The following is a 26,745-nucleotide window of genomic DNA, read 5'->3' as shown; positions in this document are numbered from 1 at the left end:
CAGCATTCACAGACAGCGTTTTACATTGTATAAATTAGCCCGGCAGCTAGCGGACTTTTCCTCTTCTCATATAAAACCAGGGACAACAGTAACATTTAACAAAGGTAACGTTACAAAATTCGTCTCCATTCCAACTCACAAGGTTCACTGACAAAACAACTGTCTTACACTAAACACGTTTTCCAAAAACAAATATGTCATGCTAACATTATTAGCATAAGCCTATAGCATTTTGCATTGTAAAAATTAGCCTAGCAACGAGCGGAGATTTCCTCTGCTGATATGAAGCCAGGATAAATCCTGAAGTATAAATTCCCGTAGGATAAATTGCACACAAGACTTAAGATGCTATTTTCGTGGAGGCGACGCATAGTTACATTTCTGGGTAGGTGCACGTCAGGCTAAGGCTTAGGCTCTACGTCGACGCAGAGCCTACAGCGTAGGTACAGCATCGTTTCGACACAGAAGTATAAATTCCACCTGCTATTTAGAGTCCATCACTTTGCAGCAGCTAGATCTTTGTTTCAGCTCCTTTAGTGGACACACCCTCAGCGTCTCAGAGCAGAGCATACCGCTAATTTTTTTCACGATTTTAAAACTTATACTTGACCATTTTTTTACTCATTCAAATTTGGCTGGGTGGCTGGACACATTTTGGTGGCATGACGGAAGTCATTACACAAATTAATTCTTTACCCGGACTGCAGCTGTGAATTTTTATGTTCAAACTCTGATGATATGTTGAGGAGTCCGTCAATAAATTCTTTGTCTTTGCTATTCTATGTGCCGGAATGTACGCGCGTGCATTACACATGACTTTTGAGGCATTAAGTAGTGCCACGGCATTAATTCTTAATTCTGAGTGCATGCTTAGCCAACTCTGAACACACTGACACACTCCATTAGGTGGTGTGTGCTGCTGAGTTTGATGGAGAGAGATTGAGATCAGGAGGAGGGGGAAGATAAAGAGCTGGAGACGGGGGGAGGGGAGAAGGAGAAAGAGGGTAAAAGCTCCAGAACAAGGCGGGCAGCAGCTTAGGTTGCGCCTCCAGAACAGATATTAAATGTTGTTGTTGTATATGTTGTACAAGGTCGTAAATGCTGCTTCTTTTTTTTAAAATTCCACTCACAAAACTCTCAGTGGGCTTTTTTTGTTTGACAGTGACAGAATGGAAGTAGTTTGACATATCTCTTCCTGTTTGTGTGTATGAGTGTGTGCCAGTGCTTTGCTAATGTGGTGGATGTACGTGCGATTTTAGAGTTTCCTTTTGTGTGTGTGTGTGTGTGTGTGTGTAAATGCAGTGTGTGCGTGGGTACCCGTGTGTGCGTGCTCATTTGCGTTGTTTAATCTCCCAGCATGCTGAGCCCTCTGGAGAGGTTTGGAGCACTATGCCTGATGAATAATGAGCCGAAGCCATGCGGCTGGGAATTAAATCTGCCCAAACAAAGACATGCCAACAGCTGACAAGCACGTAATACACACAGAAACACACAAACACACACTTTTGGCCCACTCTTCAAACACACACATCTTTTTTTTTTTTTTTGTAGAACACAGACACTCACATAAATAGGCACAAAGACACGTTTTTGTTCTCTTTATCCAACACACACTCTCTTGAGTCCACTTCCTGTTCCGTGACTGTGGACTCGGTACAACATCCTCTCATGGCACTGCAGGTCTGATGTGGAGTGTGTGAGAGTGTCATGTAAGCCTGATTTAAATTTTTTTCTCTTCCCATCTGTTCGCCCGCTAGACTCTTAAAAACACATTCCTCGACCATATATTAACACAGACGGACAGGGGAAGAGAGAATGAGTGAATAAATGAGTGTGCGGGTAATAAAGTAGAGGAGGAAGGAAGGAGTGAAGGGCGCAATAAGAGGGGAGAGAGTTGGAGTACGAAGAGGTGAGTTGGCGGAGACAGAAAAAGACTCATCATAAGTGACACTGCTCAGAACATTAGTTTTATGTTGGAGTGTGTGACCTAGAAACATGCAATGGGAAGGATGGGGGAACAGATCATCTGCACTCTCCAGTTTTTAGATATCATCCTGAGTTTGATTCTATGTAAGAGAGTGACGAAAAGAGAGGATGTCTGAGGAAGCAATGGAGAGAGAGAGAAAGGCGCAATGGATTTTGCGGCCTTTTGTTTAGAATGAAAATATTTGGGGCTGGGCATGCTCACTCCATGGTCCACTGAAGATTATGCAACCGAGTGTGAACATGCTTCACTTTCCCCTCAATCGCTCCTGGCATTGACACAGTTAACCCTGAAACTAATCAGCCACAGAGCCAATGAAGCGTGCACCTGTGTATGTCATACGTGTTTCTGAGCGTCTGCAGTCATTTTCAGCTGATATTGTTCATTTTATGAGGCATGTGAGCACCCCCTTCTGTGTGTGTGTGTGTGTGTGTGTACTGCACAGCTGGCTGTTAGATACAAGAGTGTGTTTGAAAATCCTATTTGACAGAAGAGACTCTTCGATCCTCCACTCACTCCTGGCCTTGAATAGAAAAGGTTTTATTTGCTTCATAATTGGACTTTTGGCTTTATTTGTCGATGAGTGTGTATGTGTGTGTGTCTGTACACAAACATTTCTGTTAGTGTGTTTGTGTTGGATCAATAAGCCGTTATGAGGCAGCCAGTATAGGGTCCCTCCAGTCGATCTAGAGCTGTAATCACATGTCGGAGCCTCGGCACCGGCATTTGGGAAAACTACCAGGCCTTTTCCTGGAAGATTAGCCTTAACGTGTAGTAACCAGGGTCAAAGGTCGACTAATTGAGAACTATAGTCCACTGGTTAATGATTATTGGCTATCTGCTGGCTAGTTTATTTGCCACTTGTTAGTGTTCGGTAAATACCATTGGCAGTTGATAAAGAAAACAAGAGGCTCACTGAGAAAGCGCTTTTGTTTGGTTGTGTACAGTCGAACAGTCGGGGTCAATATTACTCACAGTTTAAATGTCACCTGAAATTTCCAATTGTTTTGTCTCATTAGTGAGTTAATAACAACCTTTTCTTTGAAGAGTGGATAGGGAATATGAATTCATCTATTTGGAATTATACTACAATGCCTAACGTGTACTAGAAGACTTTGAAAGGCTTTTTTAAGACTGAGACTTTAAAGTCTGACACCCACTCGCATCTAAAGACAATGTGTCCTTTTAGTCACACACTATAAGATTTTACAAAGACTGGGGATCTGGCAGGGTCACTATTTGCAAGATTATAATTAGGTTCCTTTTGGGATCATTCCCATCCTGCACTGGGTGGAAAATATTTCACCTAACTCCCTTTAAGAAATATGATATTTAACAATGCCACACTTGTCTGCAAAACATTTTCCTTGTCAAGTCGGCATCAATATAATCCATAAAGATGAACTGTATTTGCATACAAACTTTATTTTTTTCCACTCACTGCCAACCTCCATTTGGTAGCTGCACTGTTTCTGTAGGAGGAGACTGTGGGAATGAGAGGCAAACCATTTCACAAAATAAGTGCTGGTTGGTGGATCAGATACAGGCTAAAAAAGTGCTGCTGCTCCTGTTTTCCTCCTTTTACACAAAGAAAACTTTATTTCCATTTGCAGGATTATATTTTGCGGTATGGCTCTGTTCTAGGGCCCCTCTGCCTTTTCTTGGGCCTACATAGAAAGCCTCTTCCATGCTTCTACGTGGAAAGCATAAGGCGGAGAGAGCACACCTATCTGCCCCTCCACGTGCAAATGATGAAAACCTGAGAGGCAAACCTCCCTGCCCTTCCATGCGTCTACATGGAAAGCCTAAGGCAGGGAGAGCAGCAGCAAAGACCCTCCGGGAACAGAACAGAGCAGCATCAATGACAAACAGAAAGGCCTTAATAAGTCAGTCAGCATGGAAAGGAGGAGCTGGGGTGGAGGTGGGTTGCAAAGCGGCTTGCAGAGGAGGCAGCAACAGTAGGCAGGCCAGAGCAGTTTAAATAGGGCACCCTGAATGAGATTTGCCAATTGGTAGCATAGAAAGGAATCATGTGATCTATCATCTGACTCGCTTTCATCAATCAGCTGCTATCAGTTGACTGGGCTGTTTGAGATCAGCTGATGTAGTTGCGACGTGAGCTGAGCTTGACATTGTGTCCTGCCTGAACTAACGCTATGCTCAATTTTGAGCCAACACAAAAAAATGCATGATAATATTAAACATGTTTGATTTTGTTGGGACGGCAAGATAATAAAGGATGACTTAGGAAAGCTCAGAGTGAGTTTTATGACCACCTTACACCAAACAATTAAGATCACAGAAGCGTGTACCAACTGAGTAAAACTCTCATGACTTAATTCCAACATTGGACATTTGTCTCCAACAGTGAAATGGCAGTAAGTCATTTAATTTAGGCCAGCATGTTGCTATTTTTACTGATATTAAACTCTTGTCGTTGTTAGCAAGTTATTTAGCCCACAACATATCACTTTTACACTAACTAGGCTATTTATCAAATGTCACATTAGGGATAGAGGACACAGAGACATTTTATTTTGGGAGATTTTTTTTTTGCAGAGGTACCTGTGCTGTCACCTAAGCTGTCAAAATTTTTGGGAAGTACCAGTAACCCCAAACTCTAAAACTAACAACAAAGCAGCAAGCCAGCTACAAGCACCCTGCCACTTTAAGGTTCCTCTGCCTCAGCATTTCACTGTCTATTATGCCCTGTCCCAATTTCTGCCTGAAGATTATATTGTGTTTGTGCGTGTCGTTATTTTGCATATGTGTGTGTGTTGGCGAGATAACATTTTGAAGCAAGCAGAAAAGACAAAAAGCCTCGTGGAAGAGCGCTGTGATCTAACTAAAGCCATGCGGAGGAAACCCAAAGTCAGATTTGAGCGCTCGGGGCCTTTGATCTTGGTTTTTCTCCCTGCCTCCGGAGTTCGCAAGGTCAAAACAAACAAAAACAGAGAATTAGACAAGTTATGAATACATAAACGGAAGCATCTTTTAATGGAAAAAAAGCAGTGTGAAAAAATCAGCTATTTTCAAAGTATATTCAATTTTGTGTTATATTTGGTTAGTACAACCACAAATAATTGTCTTAATACGCCAATCTGAGATGTTGAAAGTCGGCCTACAGTTATAGTGGGGTTTGATAGTAGAAAATGTTCCAGCTATCTCAGACATCAACAGTAAAACTGAGGTATTGATTTCAGTCTTCAGATCAGAGAGCAAGGGCTTCTTCCCAGACACAACATTTTGGTCTAATGTTCAACAATCATACAGAGAGGAACTCTTTGTTGGAGGAGGAGGCAGAAATACCAATTTCTCCACTGACTGTAGTCTCAATTGAGCACAAAGCGATGCAGACATGAGAAATGTTTTGCTTTGTGTTGAGAGAGAGGTACCGCCAGGGCAGCAGACTCTCTTTATGCTACCAAAACAGTTGACCAGCTATCTGTATTTACTTGCTTATACGCAGTTTAATGGTATGTCAATCTGAGAGTGGCTTCTTTTATCTGTTTTGTGCCTCATCTGGACATTTTTGCTGCTGGGACTGCAGACTTCTATCTTTTAATGTGTTTCTTTGTGCAGACAAGCATGTGGGTCATACACTTTCTATTGCTGTCCTTTTGATTTGATGGACCAGGGAAAGTCTTTACTCACTGCTACACTTCTGAATTAATTTTTTTTTTGAGGTCTTATATTGTGTGTTTGTGTGTTCAGTTAAGATCCCAACACGGAGGACCTACATTGACCCAGAGACTTGTGAGGACCTCCTGCAGGCTGTGCACGCCTTCGCCAAGGAGCTGGACAACTCAAGCATCAAGATAGAGAGAATTGTGCACACAGGTACGTAAAGTGTGCACGGAAAAAAATACAGAATTGTTCCTGTTTTTAAAGGGCTACTTCAGCAAGTATTTAGTATTGAAGTATTAAGTTTTAAACCCCCTTTTACACCTTGCATTAAAATGTGTCTCGTATCCAGATTGTACCTAGATATTAACCTGGTTACAGTTACCCTTGGAATTAATACAGTATGTGTCTCCAGTGTCCACACTGAGACCCATTTGAGATCCAATCACCCTGTGTAGTAGCCATTCTAGACCATTTGCTCAGCCCCTGCTTGATAAAAAGCTCAGTTGTTATTTGAATTGCCAAGTTTCACGAACATACTTTCATCAGACAAAATTGAAAGCAGACACTTGGTCTCATCTTGACTCAGTTCTGCAAAGTAAACCCCCGCAACCCACAGCAGTCCAAATGGGTCCCTGCCAACAACTATTACGATACGAATAAAAGAATTTTTTTTTTTTTTTTTAATTGGGAAAAAAACATAGGTTGGACTTTATGCTATCGTCTGCATTTTCAGAGTCAATATTGGCATAAAAATAAAACCAATATTTTTGAAAAATCTTAGCTTCTCTACAGTTTTCTTTGTTAAATACGTCAGAGCCAGTCAGGGAGGTTTACAAGACAACAGCGAGGCTCACGAGGATGAAACAAGCCTACCTGATTGTAAAGACAGCGACTTACAGGAAGAATATATTACAGATGAGGGAGACATGGCAGTAGTGTTAGCATCAGATGACAGAGAGACCATTGTGCATCCCGCAGCTTCAGCGTCAGGTTAGAGCGAGTCCCTGCTACCGCGAGATTATGTATTTCCGCCTACGTAGTTGTTGTATGTGGATTGACAGTGTAGTTACATTTACGCTTGTGTTCAACCTCCTCTGGTGATGGTTTGGCCAATTGATCACAAACTGTCCTCAATGCATTTTCAGTTTTATTTATAAAGCCCAATATCACAAATCACAATTTGCCTCAGAAGGCTTTACAGTATACGACATCCCGTATTTACACCAGTCCTTTCATGTGGTCAAGCACTATCTGTTTGCAAACCATACACCCAAACAGATTTTATTGCAAGGTGTAAAGGGGATCTTAGTCTTAAGTATGGGTCACGCTCCTAACACTGGACTCTACATTTCCCAGAATGCGAAAGCATCTTCTGTTACACCCTGCTTCTGTAGTAAATACCCATGTCTTTCAAACTCCACATCCAAAGTTAATTGCACAGGCTGTCTCAAGGCCGTCATCAGGGTTGTTTTTTCAGGCTTTAGAAAGCTTTCTTCAGAACCATAGCAGCCATTTCACATCTGTTTTTACAGGATGAGTAGCAAGTAAAATGATCTTCATGTGTAAAACCAGTGGAGTGCCCCTTTAAATTTACAGCAGGATATGAGCACCACATGTATGGAAGTATGGAGTGTATGGCACAGTGGGAATGATGCAATTCAGTTTAAATTGTCCAAAATGGTAACAGAAGCAAAATTATTTTTTACCATTTCTATTGTGAAATCTAAGAAAGATAAGGCAAAGACAGACGGCAGAGCAGGGACTATCAACAGCTGCAGTAATCTTGAGGCAACTCGAGTTATTTTTTGCACTTTCCTTCAACCTGCCTTGAGACAAATTGGAGAAACCAGTTCAATCAGTCTGGCAACTTACTGATCTGCCAAAATTGAGCTCCACTGTTTGCCTCGTCTGCACTTGATGTTCCACTGTTTCACCTGCACCCTACTCCATCTTTGATCTCTCTTTGATCCCTTTGTATTTCATGTCTCTCTCTCCCTCAATAGTGTCTGTTCATTTGCGTCATCTCTCTTCCTCCACAATGAGTTGGTATTTCTCCATCTGAATCTGCTCTGACCTGTTTCCCCCTCTGTCTAACTCCCATTCAATCCTTCTCACTTTCTTTCAAACTTTGCTCAGATATTACTCCATGTCATCAGTCCGACCTGCAACACACTGCCCTATTCTCCCCCAGCTCTCTGTAGTATTTCATTAATCAACAGGGATCATGATCTCTGTTTGTGTGTCTCCCGCTACAGGCGACTTTGGGGAGGTGTGTCGCGGCTGCCTGAAGCTCCCCAGTAAGAGAGAGCTGCCGGTGGCCATAAAGACGTTAAGGGCTGGCTGCTCAGACAAACAGCGTCGCTCTTTTCTCAGCGAGGCCGGCATCCTGGGGCAGTTTGACCACGCCAACATCATCAGGCTGGAGGGAGTCATCACCACTGGTAAGAGGGATGGATGGATTACTGCACAGGTCAGGGTCCCAAAGCATCAGGGGGCCCCCGTATCAAACAGAAAGAGACACACAATGGCTACAAAGAGATGCAAAGGAACAACAAAAAGACACAGAATGACTACAAAGAGACACTTAATTACCAAGAAAAAGACACAACTATCCTTCAGAGAGACACGAATTGACCTTTAAAGAGACACAAAACAACAACAAAGACATCAAAAGGAACTACAAAGAGAAACAAAATGATTACAAAGAAAAACGCAATGACTAAAAAAAGACACAAATATACCTCAAAGAGACAAAATGTCTCCAAAAAGACACAAAAAAACTACAAAAACACACACACAACTACAAAGAGAAACAAAACAATCAGAAAAGACACAAATATACCCCTAAGAGACACAAAACTGTTACACAGAAACACAAAACAACAAGTCTATTGCTGTGTCTCAAATCGCGTACTTCTGTACTTACTGGGGGTGTAACGGTACACAAAAATCACGGTTCGGTACGTACCTCGGTACACAAGTCGCGGTTCGTTTTTTTTTCCGGTACAGTAATGAAAAAAATAGACAACTATTAAATATCTTTTACTTATTGGTAACCTTATTAAAACATACCACCACAGCAGTTAACTCCTTTTACACAATTTTTGAATGAAACAAATATATATAAAATCCTGCTTTTTCACATTGTTTGAATGAAAATAGAAATATAAAAGTGAAAAATAAAGTCCTGCTGTTTTTTAAACACATTTTTTGAATGAAAAATATAAATTTCTGCTTAAACAATTTTACTCAATAAAAATAAAAAGTATAGTGCAGCTGGTCAGCTTTAAAGCCTGCTCAGATTCAGTTTTACTAGGAACTTACTTAGCTTTCCCACTTTGTTAAAGTGCAGTAAACAAAACATGCTTATATCTAAAGTGCAGCTTAAACAATTTTACTCAACTCCAATGGCGTTGATTATTTCTTTAGCGCGATGGTCAGGGAAACGCTCTTTATTTTTAGACGACGATTTCGTAGTTTGCACCAGATTGCTTTTTCTAGTTGTGCCGGTTAACGTTCAAACTCGGGTGGTGTTGCTTTAGATGCGTTAGCATGTTAGACGTGTTTCCAAGTACATACCCGACCGCTGTTCTGCAGTGTCGGCACACTGCTTTTGTCTTGTCCACTTGTTTATTTCCATCTTCGTATTTTACCCTGAAACCAAAGTGTTCCCAAACGGAGGACTTAAGGTTTGCGGGTGGGTCTTCAGGTTCGTCAGACTCACTTGCCATGTTGTCAAAATGCGAGAATGCGCTGCACAAAGTGAAAGCAGAGGTTTACGGGACTCGGTCCATCACTCACTTATGTCCGTCGGGGAACTAGATATTTTAAATGGTTCGGCTCGCAAAAACGGAATTAAAATAAAACAAAATAAAATAAAATAATATCCTGCGCCCAATAATTCAGTACAGGGTCGTGCCGAACCGAAAGTCGCGAACCGAACGGTTCGACACAAATACATGTACCTTTACAGCCCTAGTACTTACACTTAATATTTTGAGTGCATAAGTGCGTTCACACTGAGAAGTATGGAAAAATGCAGTGCACTATGAGTATCCGGATGGTGCACTCAAAAAACGATCAAGAAGTTGAGTGTGGAACTATGGACACTTCTCACTCTCAATAGTCGCCATCTTGACTACGTAGCAGAAGGGAAGGGACCACTTTTCAAACTGGAAATGGTGGCCGAGGACTGTGCGACCATGAACGTTGCTACATTGTACAAATACCTGTGTTTTTTGCAGTAAGCACCACTATACTGTTGTTGGGTATAAGCCAGCAGTATGTTTATTGGGTTAATTTAGCAGTCTGTAATGATTTGGTACCACAAACGATAACGCGAATGCTAATGCTAGTTTGCTAATTAGATCATTTGCGGCCGTCATTTCTGGTGAGTGCACAACGGCCATGTTTGGTTTGAGACAACACTACCCTGTCGAAATTCGCGCACTACGCCAATAAGTACATAGTGCACATAGTATACTACATGGAAGTGTACTAACGAAAGTATGTGATTTGAGACACACCATAGGTGTCTTTGTCATGTGTAGGAGAGCTTTTGGGGCCTTTGGCATGTCTGAGCCCAGGGGCCCATTGTCTCATAACCCACCCATGGTAAGGAGGATGGGGATGGAGATCAAGAGATCCTGGTCATCCAAGGATCAAAGGAGGGATGCGATAGTTTGACCCCCTTGAAGACCATAAAGGGGGTTCATCACCTCCATTACCAAGGAGGAAGGGATGGCAAAGGCTTCACGGAAGCAGAATGGGGTAAACAAGGGAATTGGAATTTGACCATTTCAATATCGCACATGTGGAGGGGGTCACCACTTTTTGTAACTGTGGAGAGAGACGGGAAGAAAACGGGAAGAGGAGCACAGACAGGAGAAGACAGGATTGGGAAGAGCACTGCACTACTCCGACCACTTCAATATCACACGCACGGAGGGGGTCAACGCTTACAGCGAAGAGGGCGGGACGGGAGGATGGGGAAGAAGAAGAGGTTGAAGAGTAGAGAGCAGGGTGGCGGGATGGATGCCGTACGCTGGCAGCAGCTGAGCTACATCAAGGCCCATTTTCCGCTGACAGATAGCAATTGAGGTCCTAGAGCGAAAACAGGATGGGAGAGAGGAGGGTGTGGGAAAAAAAACTTGAAGGGAGGAGACGGAGGAAAGAGACATGAGAGACAGAGAAGATGAGGTAGAGGTTAATGGGAATGGCAGGTGAAGGGAGAAGCTTTAAAGAGTTTGTGAAGTTTTTGTTACTGCCGCAGTGATGCTCAGTGTGGTGTTTGTGTGTGTGTAGGTGTGTGTGTGTGTGTGTGTGGGTGGGCACGGTGCCCGAACACACTCTGCGCTCAGTAGGATGGCAGCAGATGTGCAGGGTACAGTAATTGGTGCTAGAGACCCAGCGGGGCACTGAGATCCACTCCAATCTCTCCCACCATCATGTGCGCAAACACACACACACACACTCATTCACACACAACTCACGTGCATGCTCCCTCACACACACACACACACACACAAAAAGGCGGTCCCATATGCTCACTCTCTCTTTCACTATCATTGACACACACACACACCTGCTTGCTTGCCTCCTCACTTGGCATGAAATCACACATCCATGCACACAAACAGTAAACACACACCCACATACTGTTAGAGTACAAATCACCTGCTTTACATCACTTACCCCCCACCAGATCCTCACTCAGCCATCCTCCATCCCTCCCCCGCCACATCTCACCCACCTGCCAACAGCACCCACCTCCTTACTCATCTCCCCAGCCTTTCATCATAATTCAAGGCCGCATGAAACCCTGGGTGTGTCCCGTTAATTTGAAAAGCTTCCACCTTTTCTTTCTACCTCTATATGCTCCTTTATTTTATGACCCTGCATTCGCTCCACCTTCCTACCGGCAGTTCAAGGATTATAGGCAGTGTTGGAAGAAGCACTGAGATCCTTTACTCAAAGTCCAGATCAAAAGGCATGTCAACAGTATCTAGCTTCAGGATTGTGACGTATTTCTGAGTGAAACAGGATAGGCAGGCAGGATATAACATTGGAAGGAATTTGATTTGATTTGATCGTTGGAAAGTGAGCGTGTCATAACAAATATGGAGAGGATAGAAGGTGTAAACCACCAAGATAGCCGCATCTGTGAAGGAAAGAGACGGAAAGGAAAGAGCTTACTAACTTAATCTTAGCTTTGTGTGGTTAAAAATTGCAGATTGATTGTTGGGTGGATGTTGTGGTATTATAGGTAGAAACTGGTTGGCACTAGCTTATGTAAGCATGTCATATTTTGTTCTGCAGAAAGAAAAAATCATAGGCGGAGTTTGAGATTCATGCTGGGGGGGCAAAAAAAAAATCCGACTCTAGGCCTAGACAGTTTCGAGATCTGACCCTGCCACACTGGGTGAAGCATAACAATTTTACAGTGCATTATGACTCATAAATGCTAAATAAACACCACAGACATTAAATTGTAAAGCAGATTTTAATTTACATTGCTAAATGTCCTAGTGGAGAAGTAAACGTCTTTGTTTGCGCCCTGCGTATACGGCCACTATGGTCTCAGGTGATAGCTGCACTGATGTCGCTGTCGATGTGAAGTAGTGCAAGGGACGAAAATCTTGTTGCCCCCATAGTTGATCGCAGCAAGTTCCGAAGAGTTCAGATTTGGATAGCTCTGTTTTTTGCAGATGTTCCAAGGACTTTGCAGTAGAGGCTTTGACAAAGTCCATTTCGGCTTCAGCAAGGTCAGAGTTCACTCTAAGTGGCTGGGCATACTTCTCTGTGTCACATGACTGGAGCGCCAAAAAATAATAGATATTTTTATCTAACAGTCAAATGAATTCAGGTGTATAATCTGCTGTCACTGTGTGTTTTGTGTCACTTAAAATAATGTATTAATTCTATTCATGTCAGAAGTCATTTTTGAAATTGATTTGGAAACACACACACACAAACTCAGTGATGGGTAAACATGATTGGAAGAAATGTATTTTTTGTGGAAAAGATCACACAATATTATGGGGATGTGAGATAAAGGGGTTAAAAAGCTTCTTTTTTCTTCTTTTTTTTTTTTTTTACTAATACCACAATGTAAAAATATTCAATTACGGGGAAAAGTCCTGCATTAAAATCCAATTTAATTCAAAAGTCCAGAGTATTATCAGCTTCACATACTTAAAGATATACTCCGCAGGATCTTCCTATGAAAACAAAGTATAGAAACATACAGAAGTATTCCCTCTCAATCATCACTTAGAAACCACTAGAAGTGTTTGGTTGGTGTATAATTCTGCGAAGATTTTGCCCTCTGCCTGCATTTTCTTTTTTCATTCCCTGTGTTCGGGAGGTTAATGGGCATGTATCTCTACAGCCCACAGCACACAGGTGAGGTCAGGGATTTATAAAACGGTAGTGACCAGGTACTAGACTGTAATCAGCAGGCATTCAAGAGATAGAGGGCCAAAAAAAGGCAAATATAAGCGAGGCAAAACACTAAACGAGAGTGAATCTAGGGTTGGTCTTTATGTTCACTTTTGCCAGCGATCGTGTTCACAGACAGTAACCGATAATCCTGCACCTTTAAAGTATCAAAAGTAAAAGTACCCATTCTAGTAATTTAAAAATTTGAGGAAAGTGTTTTATTTTGTAAGATTATCATAATGTAAAATCTCAATATATAAAGTAACCAGTGACTCCAGCTGTCAGATAACTGTTGTGAAGTTAAAAGTACAATGTGTCCATCTGAGATGTAGTGAAGTAGAGGTATAAAGTAGCAGAAAATGAAACGCTCAGGTGCCTTAACTGTACATAAGCACAGTAGTAGAGTGAAGGTACCGAGACTTTCCATCACTGCTAATAGGAAATGCAATAAGGTGATGTTCTGAGGAGGTATTTTCACATGCAACACCTCGAGGTAGGAACTGCTAACACTTCCTGCACTCGTCTATCAAAGGGCAGATCCTCTGAGGTCTTAATCCAGTGAGTCCGCTGTGGTTGCTATTTTAGCGCACGTCTTTTCCAACAAGAATGTGACATCTTGGATAACACCTAGCTCACCTGGTAGAGCGTGCACCCCATACAGGCTGAGTCGTTTGCAGTAGCATGGGTTTGATTCAATTCCCGTCTCAAAACCTGGATATTTCAATTTTCATCAGGTCCGTAAAAGATACAGTTTTGCTGCACACTGTAGAGTACAGTAAAATGTCAAGGATTTGCTTTTCAATATGTATTCAAATGTTGACATACAAGTGTGTATGACTTTGTTTGAATTTGTATTTGTGCGAGGGAGCAGACAGCGCTCGTTACTCCCTCGCTCTCTCTGTCACACGCTCAGCCTTCCTCCCTCCGCATTTCCGTCAGACTCTAAAATACAATGTTTTCAGCAGGTAATCACATAACACAAATTATATAATCCTTTTAACTAGGTCCTTGTTTGTGGCTAAATGTATCTGTCATGCCAGCCCTGCTCAACCCACCAACACACGGTTTAAACCACTCTCCAGCTCGCATTAATTACACGATGGCTGCCGAATGATGCCGGTGTCTCTGTGCTGACTCACAGTTCCCTCATGTTGTTGGTAACCTTTCCAAATAGCTTCCTGAAAGCCCAGTAATACTGGCAAAGCATGAATTGTGGCGATTACAAAGCCAAGTTGTCATTTTTGTAATATGCCTGCACAAACTGTCAGCACTGATAGCCTACAGTAGCATCCCTTTTTTTTTTGGACATATCTAGGATTTCTAGTCATTTGCATATCTATGAAGGTTTATCTTACTCTCTCAAGCTCCCATAATCCACTCCTCCTTTCTTGTTCTCTTCTTCTCCAACTGCTGCAGTCTTATTTTCCTCCTCTGTGCACTTCATAGCACTGCTGGATCCCCGCCATCTGGGCCTGGGCATAGTGTGTATGTGTGTGAGCATGCATGCATGTGTGCAGTGTATACAAACATGCACACCTGGGCTGTGTTGGTCTGTGTGTACGGTTGTGCCTAGACTGTGTGTGTGTGTGTGTGTGTGTTTGAGGGTCGTTAAACTTGCTGAGACAGCCAGGGCAGCACACAGGTTCTCCTGGCTTCACCACAGTTCACTGGGTGAGGAATGGCTTTGCACAATGCCTGCCGTGCTGCCAAGTGGACTAGACTCACTTTATTCTCTCCCTCCCTCCCTGTCTGTGTCTCCGTCTCTATTACCTCTCTCGCTTTCTTCTCTCCCCTATATTCTCTCCATTTTACCCCAATTTCACATATTCACACACTGTGTTTTGCTCTCTTTGTCTTCCTCAGGTAACACCATGATGATCATAGTGGAGAGCATGTCGAACGGCGCCTTAGATTCCTTCCTTAGGGTAAGTTGTGCGTTTATATTGAATATGCACACTGACATGTTTACTTATCATATAATGACTAAATTGAGCCCCATCATTATCGTCTGTTTTGGAGCTGTTTCACAAACAAGGCAGTTTGTTCTAATGATCCTAAATTCACTATTATTATAGTGCCGTCCTAGGGCAGCAATACTTGTGCTTATTACAGTAATAAGGGAAACGCAGCATAATTAACAGCACAAATGGAGTGTTCCTGCTTAAAGATGCTGTAAGCTTCTGTAAACTGTTATTGTGCCCCTCTGCTCTGTGAACCGCTGCGGCGTGGTTTATAATGATATGAATTAATGGCCTGTTTTTTTTTATTCTCCAAATAAAGGGATTCAGCTCAGTGAGCACAACATTGTAGTGTAGTAACAGATGTGCCGCCTTTTTTGGATCACTACATACATACTATGTACACTCAACTTGTTTTCTCCTCCCCCTCCCTTCTCCTCTTCCATTTCCTCCCTCTCTGTTCGTCCGATTTCCCATCTCCTTTCTACCTCTTGCCTCCCATAACCTCAGAAACATGAAGGCCAGTTGAGTGTAATGCAGCTGATGGATATGCTGACTGGTGTGGCATCCGGGATGAAGTACCTCACCGAAATGGGCTTCATCCACAAACGGCTGGCCGCACACAAGGTAAGGGAGCAGGTGAGAGGAGGTGATAGAGGCGAGGGCGTAGGGTGATGTATTTCCCAGGCTATTGCAAGTTTTCGCAGGTGGCTTTTGCAGAACACAATTTGTCCTCGCCTGCAAACATCTTTGACAATCACTTGCCTGTAGGTTTTTATTAGAGTAATACACGGAGCTGAAAATGACTAGACAACGCTGTCGAAATCATTTTGCCACGTTCAGGATTCACTGTGTTGTGTTTCCCTAAAAGAGCCCATCTGTCAAACTGCAAATGCAGTGGTCACGTTGCGGAAAATGAAGAACAGGGCCATTTGTGCTTGTAAACAATCAATTGTCCCCGGTGCGATAAGAGCTTTGCCCACCAGGGTGGCAAGCTCTCACACTGAGATTGTTTCCTCTCTAAATGTAACCAATGCTAATCAGTTTGTTTTCCCCAAACCTCAGGTGCTGGTTAACTCCAACCTGGGCTGCAAGGTATCTGGCTTCAGACCTCTCCAGGAGGACAAGATAGAGGCCATTTACACCACACTGGTAAGAGAAAATGTGTGTGTATGAATGTGTGCGCACTACAGCCAGGCAGTTTTTATATTGTGTATTTTGCATTCTACTTCCCTGATTAAAGCTACAGTTGGTAGTTTTTATAAACATAACTTACTGCATAAAACTTCACTGTGCCCTGACAGTAGTACATAAGGCAGGTAATCTGTGAGAGAAATTATGTTCCCCCTCCTGAGAGTGCTTCTAATGGCATTGACAAGAATCGACTGCGTCTGCACAAAACAACCAATCACAGTCTTTAACACAGCTAAATCTTATCAATTATGGCTCACACTGCGGTCAAACTGTCAAAATATAAATCAAGATTCTGTTACTGCATTGCCTTTTTCTCATCTCAAATGTTTTCAGAAACATATTTTAGTGTACTGTTTAGCTGTAAAATGAGAAAGCTGTTCCAGCCAGTGGGTGGTGCTTAGTTTGGGCTCAACTGTTTCCGACATTCTCATTTTACAGCTAAACAGTACACTAATATAGGTTTCTGAAAATTTGAGGTGAGAAAAATCATGCTCCTCCTGGCCTCCGACTGCTCCTAATGGCAATAGCTAGAATTGACCCAGTCAGAGCTGAGGAGTCTCTATTGCAGCAGTCAATTATGTCAGCTGTTTGTGAACTGCGGTCAAACTATCACACTAGGCAACACTGATCAAATATGAATCAAGATTCTGTTACTGCATTGCCTATTTCTCACCTGGAATGTTTTCAGAAACATATGTTAGTGTACTGTTTAGCTGTAAAGTGAGAAAATTGAATTTGGTTGTTTTCATTCAGACACGGTTGATTCTTGCAAATGCCATTAGCAGCATTAAGAGGAGGCAGAGGAGCATATTTTTTTCACAGATGCTCTGCCACATGTACTGCTACTATCAGGATATAGTGACAGTGTTATCAAATATGACAAAAACGTAGGTTTATAACTGTTACCGACTGCAGCTCTCATGACAAAGTGGCACACAGCTGGTTGGTAAGAAGTTCACACGTGTGGTATATTTAATGAGCCTTGGACCACATGAGAGTTAACACATGCCAGGTTCAGTCGAGGTCATATAATTAAGCTTTCACAAAAACAAGAAAAAAAAATGGTGATTTATTTCCCTGGATATTTTGGGGTTCCACTCAAGGTGAACCCACTCCTCTAAAGATTCTTTTGATCTACTGAAAATATGTTCAAAGCTGTTCAAACAGAATATTAAAGCTTTACTTTTGTGAACTCTCCGCACCCTCTTACTCCACGTCTTGCCTTCCCTTTTCCAGCACGGAGGGAAGAGTGTGGTGCTGTGGACCGCTCCGGAGGCCATCCAGTACCATCGCTTCTCCTCGGCCGCAGATGTCTGGAGCTTCGGCATTGTCATGTGGGAGGTCATGTCCTATGGAGAGAGACCCTACTGGGATATGGGCAACCAGGATGTAAGTGTGTGTGTGTGTGTGAGAAAAGCTTAGAGATAGGAGGGTGCTTTCCATTAATCTCCCCAGTCATGTCCTTTTTATTCCTCCCTCCATTTTTCATAGAATATCTGCACTTTACCACTCTCCCTCTCTCTTTCTCCTCCCTCTATCAATGAACTCTGTAACCATGCCCAGCTTGGATCTTATTAAAAGAAAGCCAAGAAGCCACAGTACCTCTGAAAGCTTTTGCAGGGCCTAAGTCCCCCTCTTTAAGTCTGCATCAGCTCCATGACCAATCCTGTTTTCTCTTAAGGACGCATTGACCCCCTTCTAGTGGCCTCCGCCGGTCCCAGAGTGCCATCCTGCTCTTAAAAGTGTTAAAAATCCCTCTGGAAAAATTCCTTTTTCAGGAAATGTAAAGCGCTTGCTATTTGAGGGTTGAAGAGATTGTCCAGTTGATAGGACCCTGCAGCTTGTCCCTAGAAACCTATCATTTCCAAGTCAATGTGGGTGGATGGTCTGTTTGGCTGTCGTTACTCCTGCCTTTTTGCCCTTCAAAAGAAAAAGTTGTTTTTATTCCACTCTTTTGAAGGAAGTCGTGCTTCTAAAGAGATGAGAGAGCAGATTATTCTTTGTGACTCATTGTCTTTTCACTGAGGCCAATAACACACAGGGCACTGAGAGGATCATTTTAAGGATTATTATCATTCATCAAGTCCAAAAGCTTCATCATGCTAATGCCCTCTTCAATTACTGTCATCAGAAAATAATGCCTTCACTTAATGCAGGCAGGTGGATAGTTAAAAAAGCAACGGATTATTACCATGTTCCATTTTTGAATGTCCAAAATTAATATGCATGAGTTATTCAGCAGGCACAAGAATAGCCTGCTTTTTAGAGTCCTTTTTTTCTCCCCGGTGCCCTTTCACAAAGCAGGAGAAAGTTTCCTCTCAGCCTGGTTCATATTATCAAACTTTCCAATTGAGAGGGCAAAGGTCAAGCTTGTAGAGCGCCAGGGATATTAATCCACTTTAGATTGATACATTATATCATAACGGAATTGTTGGTCGGCCTGTCCACCTGTGATCCATCGTGCCCTTTACCTACCGGCTTTGATTAAATGGAAAATGTCAAATGTTGAAAAGCATTTTATGAATGCTCTTTAGTGAGATAGGAGCTTAAGGGGCTGAGAGGACGCTGGAGTGGGGTGGTGGGTGGTTAGGTAGAGAGAAGAAAGAGTGTTTTAGGAAATAATGCCGCTGATGGATGTCATTTTTGTGATTATGCTCCGACTCTTTTCTCCTTTCAGGAGATTGTATTTCTTAGAGTGATACAGGTGGAGGACGTATCGCATGTCCCTGGATATACTGAGAGGAAGTCTCTTGTGAGGTGTAACAGTGAATGGTTTATGAATGGGGACAACATTAGTTTGATGGAGGAGTGAGGAACATTGAGGTCTGGAGGGATGCTTTAATGCTCTGCTGTTTGAAGACGGTGAAGTTTCACGGGGCTAGATGGAAAATGCTGAGCTGAGATGAATCATTGTGTTTAGTAGCTTATCTTTTAGAGTGAGTCAGCTTCTCTGGTCTGTTTGTTTCATCTAATTTCTCTTCTTTTTCATACCTTGCAGGGTTGTTTTTTGTCTTCACAGGCCTACAGCACATTATATTATAGGAAATTAAAATGTTAGAATACATTTTTCTGTCGATAGAAGCCCAACTATTGTGATACCCCATCAAATATCCTGTAAAGTGACACTGAGACATTGAATATCCTGTTAAGTGACCTTTCAATCCGCAGACAAAGTCAGTCAGTCGTGATGGATTATGCATGGTTAGGAGTACTTTTCTTCTCCTTCAATAATAGCTGCCCATTGGCTGTATGGGTTGATTTTTTGTAGCAGTCTTAGTCAGGGCATTACTGCAGTTTTGTATTTAGCTCATATTGTTTAGGTTAGCAATATCTCTCAGTGAAATTCTGTTTATTTTGCAGTTGGTGCTGGCTCACAAGGTGCTTGCTAGCCTCAAAATAAGTTCAATTACCAAAAAGCAAAACAATGCGACGGAACTTTTTAGGTGGTGTAATTAGTGATGGGAAAATGAAAGCACCAGCACTTTTCTACTCTTATTTATCCAAGCAGGACCTGTACTGTCCAAAGGCATCTATTCTTGGCAACTAAGCCACTGTAAAGAAAAAAAATAGGGTTTTAAATACCTTACTCAACTTTTTTAAGTAGGACAGAACTTTTTTTTTACATTCTTATCCACTTTCACACACACATGCTCTTTGGGAATTTATCCAGTTAATAGTACAGAGGCAACCTCTTAAAATGACCACATCTGTCTGGGTCTAACTAAATCGCTATAAGCAAAGGATTTCTCATGCAGATTACCCTCTAACTGACATTTGTCAATTATTACATTACAGGGACAGCTTTGCCATTTAGTGAGTTTTATTGACTGTTTCACTGCACCGAAGGCCCTCTTAGGGGGGCATTTGTGACCATTGCATTGCCTGATCAATCCACTTGACGAGGGCGTGATCAATCGGCTTCAACCAAAGGGTGTTTTCCTAGGGGGCATATGTTCATTGTCTATATCACTAGTAGCCATGACTGTTTCTCATTGTTTGAGGAGACAACAAAAGGTAGCCATAACACTAAGCTTCACCCATGCATCTTGTTGACTTGCTTTGGGCAGTTTGTCAGAAGTTTCAAGGAGACTAACTACGTGTTTCATTGAGAGAACAAGACTCTTTTTTGATTTCAGTTTCATAGATTTTTATGCCTCCACGCTGGCGATAGTCGTGGCTAGAGGTGTTATGTTTTTGAGCTGTCCGTCCATTCATCTGTCCTATTTTAGTGAGCGTGGTATCTCAAGAACGCCTTTGGCACAAACGTCCACTCAAACTCAACAATGAAATGATTAAATATTGGTGGGCAACGGTCAAGGTCAATGTGACCTTGCATCTTTCTCATTCTTGTGAACATGACATCTCAAAGATCAAGGTCACTGTGACCCCACAAAACATGTTTTGGGCCATAACTCAAGTAGTCATATGGTAATCATGACAAACCTTGACAGAAATAGGACATAATGATAAAGTGATGGCATTTTATATTCAAAAGGTCAAAGGTCAACTTCACTGTGACATCATTATGTTCTGTAAAAACTTTTCTGGCCAACATTAAACGTCATCACTCAGGAACAGAAGGGGAGACATATGATTGGAAACCGAATTAGTGACACTAATCTTGGGTGTAGACTACTTAATTATTATAAGTAAATTATTTAAACAGTATTTGTATATAAATTATTCTGGCACAAGCTTTTTTGATCCATATAAGCGGTTGATCCTGACTAGCGACTTCCACTGTTTGAGTTCTGGAGAAATCACAACGCTACTTCCAAATTTTCTTACCTGAAACCTAAAACAGTTTTCCTCTTTTTGCATATCCCATAGGTGATCAAGGCCATTGAGGATGGTTTCAGGCTGCCGGCTCCAGTTAACTGCCCTCCACATCTCCATCAGCTGATGCTGGACTGTTGGCAGAAGGAGAGGACAGAGAGGCCCAGCTTCAGCCAGATCCACTCAGCCCTCAGCAAGAGCATTCGCTCCCCTGATGGCATTGGTTCCTCCACACTGGCACGCAGGTATGATCTGGTAATATATCGGCTCAGTAAATGGATGGCTGTATAAATTAGTTTCTACAAATTTCCTGTCACCACACAATCAACCTATTTCTTTTCCTCTAGAACCCTGAGTTCATCCATTACGCTCGCAGAGAGGCCTCTGCCCTCCTTCCCATCCTTTAACTCAGTGGGAGAGTGGCTGGACGCAGTGGACATGGGACGATACAAGGACAACTTCACCGCTGCAGGATACTGCTACTTGGAGTCTGTGGCACGAATGACTGTACAGTAAGTGTCTTTACACAACTCTCTCTCAGTGACTCTATGTCTAGAAAGGATGATGGGCAATAAGGTACTAAGAGAACGCATTAAAACAATAACTAAGTGAAAACATAAATTACCAGGGGGATAATGTCCACCCTTTTGCTTGATGTTGGGTTTTTTAATTTTTAGCTATTAGACATTTTCTCAACTAAAAGGTATTGAGTTAAAAAGTGCAGACCTGATATATTCAATTGTTAAGTTGTTTCTCACTTTTCACTTATGAGGATTTGCTTCTTTTTCATGTCATATGTAATAACGAACTAAAAATGTTTAGGGTTAGAGTGTAAATTTTTGTGACCTTTTTTGTTTAGTTTTACATTTTACATTTTGTGTTACATTCTATACGATGGCTTTTTTTTCCCTGATACATTTTTATGCCACACTGTACTATGATTTTTTTGCTAGATTTCTATGGCTGTGACTTTTTAAAAACCTTTTTGGTTTCATTTTGCACTGTGATTCCCCCCCCACCCCCTCATTTTTTCTGACAGACTATGACTTTTTTGTTACATGGCATAATATATTATGTTTTTTTTAGACCTTTCTTGTTCCATTTTTATGACATACTTTACTATATAGCTACATTTTTTATGACATACTGTTTAATGACTTTCTATGACCTTTTCTGTTACATATTTAGGACATTTTGCATTATGAATTATTTTTCTAAAATTTTATAAAATACAATACTATTACTTTTTTGGTAGATATTTGTGACTAACTACAATGACTTTTTATGACCTTTTTGCCCTATGATTTTTTTTCTTAAAATTTAATGAGATACTTTGACTTTTTGGTTACATTTTTATGACATAAGAAACTATGTTTTTTTATGATATACTATACTGTCACCTTTTATGTTACATTTTTCTGACTTACTACACTGTGACTTTTTATGACATAATATACTGACTTTTTAATGTTACATTTCTTTTGATATACTATATTGACTTTTTTATGGTCTATTTTTATGACATTCTACAAATTTATCTACCATTTTATGGCATATTTTACTATGACCTTTTATGTTACATAGTTATGACTTACTATACTATGACTTTATATGACCTTTTTGTTACATTTTAGGACATTTTGCACCATTTTTTTTCTGGCATACTATACCAGGACTTTTTTCATGTTACATTTTTTTTGGCATACTATACTATGGCTTTTTTGACATTTGTATGACATCATTATAGCATATTGTACTAGGACTTTTTGTGACATTTTTTGACAAATACTATGACATTTTATTACCTTTTTTTTTAGGAAATACTTTAGTGTAACTGTGCGTCATTTTCTTATTTGGTAATAAATATTTAATTTTATTGAGAAATATTTAGTATTTAGAGCCAAGTTTTCAGGCGCTTTAAAATCAGTAGCATGTTTATATTTATTAGAAGTATATATTTCTCTTGAGTTAGGGAGTCACCCACCCCAGCCAGTGATATAGTACAATAAATGTCTCTCTCTGTTTCTTTTTTTTAATTAATCTTGTGATCTGTGTGTCCACAGAGATGTACTGAGCCTTGGCATCACTTCCCTTGATCACCAGAAGCTGATACTGGCTGCCATCCAGACCCTCAGAGCCCAGGTCATTCAAATGCACGGCCGTGGTGTGCAGGTCTAACAAACAGTCGACACACCTACTCTCACACTGCTGCTGCAGACCCACACGTGTGTGCAGGTGGATAATGGGGTGGAGAAGAGGAGAGAGAGAGAGAGGGAGAAAGAGAGAGAGCTCTTCTAAACTGAAGGAAAGAAGAGCAGATCTTTCAGCTAACTGCACTCTATCTACTACTCCTTCCCACACTTCCTCATGCCTCCCTTGATTCCTTTCTTCCTTTTTTCTATGAACGCCCTCAGAGACGAGCAGCGTGTCTGTCGCGTCTGGGGCGTAGCAGAGGAGGGATGTCACCAGACTTTTTTTTGTGACCTCCATCTGCACTTCAGTAACTGTGTCAGCTCCATCTCACTGGTTCTGGATCCGTGCGTTAGGACAAATGAAATATTGTCTCTAGTGGGACGAGCTGTGTCTGAAGCTGACCTCTGGGCTGCTGGAGGGGGCACAGATGTATTACACTGCAAACAAACCAGTTACGGACAAGTGCTCAAAGAAAAATTTTGGGTAGAATTTCCCTTTACCACAACATCGAACATTGATTCACTTAAAGAAAAAAAAAAACAACAATTTGTCGTCAAAGCCAGGAACTACTTTACTGGCCTTGGATCAAATTACTCTCCCCTCAGAACTGGCACTGCTGATTTCACATCAAACAGGAGCTGATTTACTATGAAGATACAGAATCATATCATCGTACGTCAGAGCTAATCTCATATCAGACGGCACAGGAGCAATTCTGAAGATAAAACATGGCTGCAGTAGCTTAAGGAGACTGTGCTGTCCCATGTCAAGGGTCCATTAAGAGTGAGGTTAGACGGTAAGGCCTCAACAAAGGCTGGACGAACAGGGCTAGCACACAGTATAACCCTGTATACAGTATATATGAAGTGTGCTGACAGGATGAACGGAGCTGATGGCATACTGTACTTTCAGGAACATGAACCTGATTTTTTTGGGGTGCTGGCGGGGGGGTTACTAATGTTTGAACAAAAGCTGCAGGATACAATTGTAAAGGTTAAAAACGTGTGTTTGATTGTTCATTAATTTGTTGTACATCGCTGTCCGTTTCACTACTCTCATCGTTTTACTTCCTTTCTCTTCTCCTCCGTTCTCTCCAGTTGTTTTCTTTGTGCATTTAAAACATCTGATTTTCCCTTTCTCCTGCTGGATGTCATCTCGGTATCACAATCCTCCTCTCCAAAGCCTCTCTCACTACCAATGTTTAATACTCCGTATGGAGCGCGGGCCAGCTCTGGAAGATGGTCTGCGTCAAATATTTATCCATATTTATTTATGTTTACAGACTGTAACACAAGCCTCTGCAGAAAGAGGTTAGAAGGGTTTATTTAACTTATTTAAAAAAAGTTGTCTCCTTGTTTTGTTTCTTTTTTGTTGTAAGATTATACCTGAGCAAACGGTTTTGTACACAGGCAGTGAGAGGAACACTGGAGGGTTTTTACTGTCAGCACACAGTATCTGTGTATTCTTGAACACTGGAGTTGGTACAGTTAATTTTAAGGTCCATTATCATTGGATTTGCTGTATGCATTTCAGTGTGTGTGTGTTGCAGTATGGATACAGTATTACAGAATGTCATATGGACTTTATTTTCTTCGTAGCTGTTGGATTATCATGTTTAATTTTACGTTGCTGTTAATATCATGCTCTGCCATACTACATGGTTGCACTTTTCCCCCCCAAGATAACTCTCCCTGTACAGTGATCTGCCCCTCGCCTTTCCTGTCCTATTTCAGTACAGGAGACTTGAAGGATGAAGTTTATTGGGGCATTATTTGACTATCATACATTCTCACAAAAGAAGGTACATACATTTTTGACGGGGATATTGTAACTGGTTTGTATTTGGTACAAAACTAGTTTTTTGTTTTTTCTCCTCCTACTCTCCTTCTCCCTCTGTGAGTCAAATGAAATAAACTCATATGTCCTTTTAGATGTTATCACGCACATATTGACATATCTGAAGAGACACACTGATGGTCCCTACACACACACACACACACACACTACAAAGACACACACACACGCAGTCGCTGACACGAAACAAGCTGGACCTCGTCACCATGATGAATGAAATGTCGTTTCTCCTCTCTGTCCCCCTTCTCTGTTACTGTGACCATTATGATATATGTTTAATACTGTACATATGTATTTGAAAATGCTAAATCTATTTTTATAATTTGTTTGAAGAACAATGTGTTGAATATAATATCTGCTCACTGTGTAAGGGTTTTATTTGTTTGAATTTAGGGCCATAGCCAAGAAAACAGTGTTTGGAATATAAAATGGAAAAAAAAAAGTTTCTTTTTTTTCGTTCGTTTTTTGATGATTTTTACCTGTTAGAAGAAAATCTGATGGCTGTTGCAATATTGAAACGTGTTATTAAAAAATCTCCAATACAAGCAAATGGTTTTGCTCCTTGTCTTGTATTTTGGCACTGATGTAAACCTCTAAACTAAATTTGCATTATAGATTTCATGAGCACACAACAGTTGTGACCCAACTATGTTCTGCATTTTACAGTTAAAAAACTTAAAGTTGTCAATGATCTCTAGTGAACAAACTACATAATCGCGACATTGTTTCTAACGGTTGCTAAAGGTTAGCCTACTGTAGCATAACATTGCCTGAGCCTCTGTATTATCTTCCTTGTTCGTTGGCAGTCACCAGTAATATCTAACATTAGCGTTTATAGCGTTATATTCTAAAACTCATCAGTCATCACTGACCCCGGATAAGTTTCAAAACTCCAGGGTTGCATTTGACTGTGCAGGACATTATATGACAACACAGCATCCAGTTGCTAACGGCTAACGTTAGCCTACTGTAGCGTAGCCTCTGAAACATTAACGTTATCTTCCTTGTGCGTTTCCACTTACTAGTAATGTTGACGCTACTATCTAACGTTAGCACTGTAACCTTATTCTAAAACTCATCAGTCATCACTGACTCCGGTTGAGTTTTAAAACTCTGGGGTTGCGTTTGACTGTGCAGGACATTATATGACAACACAGCATCCAGTTGCTAACGGCTAACGTTAGCCTACTGTAGGGCAGCCTCTGAAACATTAATGTTATCTTCTTCCTTGTGCGTTTCCACTCACTTGTGACGTTAACGCTACTATCTAATGTTAGCACTGTAACCTTATTCTTAAACTCATCAGTCATCACTGACTCCGGTTGAGTTTTAAAACTCCGGGGTTGTGTTTGACTGTCTTGGTGTATCTTACGTTACCTTGCCAACGCCTACATCTATCAATTTTAAAATCCACTTTTGAATATTTAAATGTATGGCAACAGAATATCCTTTTTAATTACCATTCAGGATGTATTAGTAAATCATTTCACATTAAAATGTTCTCCTTGATCTTGCTTCTCTCTTAGAAAAGCTTACTGTACAGCTGTCTAAAGGGGCAGTTCACCCAAATTACTAAAAAACAAACATGTCTTCTGACTTTGCATGCAGGTAGTTTTGGTTCAAAGGTACCCCAGGGAGTTTCTGACCACTAAGCACTGACCAGTTACAATAAAGCACTGTTTATATGAGTAGGCCAAAGTTTAGACTGTATCATGCATG

At 41.3% G+C, this 26,745-nt stretch overlaps 1 protein-coding gene across 2 annotated transcripts in view; it reads left to right on the top strand.

Moving 5' to 3' along the window:
* Nucleotides 1-23,789, top strand: part of epha10 (EPH receptor A10) — a 221,840-nt gene extending 198,051 nt beyond the window's left edge. For both annotated transcript variants that reach the window (XM_033637064.2, XM_078175712.1), the window contains 9 exons: nucleotides 5,699-5,824; nucleotides 7,867-8,052; nucleotides 14,915-14,976; nucleotides 15,520-15,636; nucleotides 16,075-16,161; nucleotides 17,440-17,592; nucleotides 21,034-21,224; nucleotides 21,327-21,491; nucleotides 23,043-23,789. In XM_033637064.2, coding sequence (XP_033492955.1) covers nucleotides 5,699-5,824; nucleotides 7,867-8,052; nucleotides 14,915-14,976; nucleotides 15,520-15,636; nucleotides 16,075-16,161; nucleotides 17,440-17,592; nucleotides 21,034-21,224; nucleotides 21,327-21,491; nucleotides 23,043-23,157 — 1,202 coding nt within the window. In that variant the 3' untranslated portion in view covers nucleotides 23,158-23,789. The remainder of the gene's footprint in view (nucleotides 1-5,698; nucleotides 5,825-7,866; nucleotides 8,053-14,914; nucleotides 14,977-15,519; nucleotides 15,637-16,074; nucleotides 16,162-17,439; nucleotides 17,593-21,033; nucleotides 21,225-21,326; nucleotides 21,492-23,042) is intronic.
* Nucleotides 23,790-26,745: the final 2,956 nt, after the last annotated feature.

Source organism: Epinephelus lanceolatus, chromosome 16 (assembly GCF_041903045.1).
Source record: "Epinephelus lanceolatus isolate andai-2023 chromosome 16, ASM4190304v1, whole genome shotgun sequence".
In the NCBI taxonomy this organism is placed as follows: domain Eukaryota; kingdom Metazoa; phylum Chordata; class Actinopteri; order Perciformes; family Serranidae; genus Epinephelus; species Epinephelus lanceolatus.
Note: the sequence above shows the minus strand (reverse complement) of the source record. Positions and strands in the feature narration are given on the sequence as shown.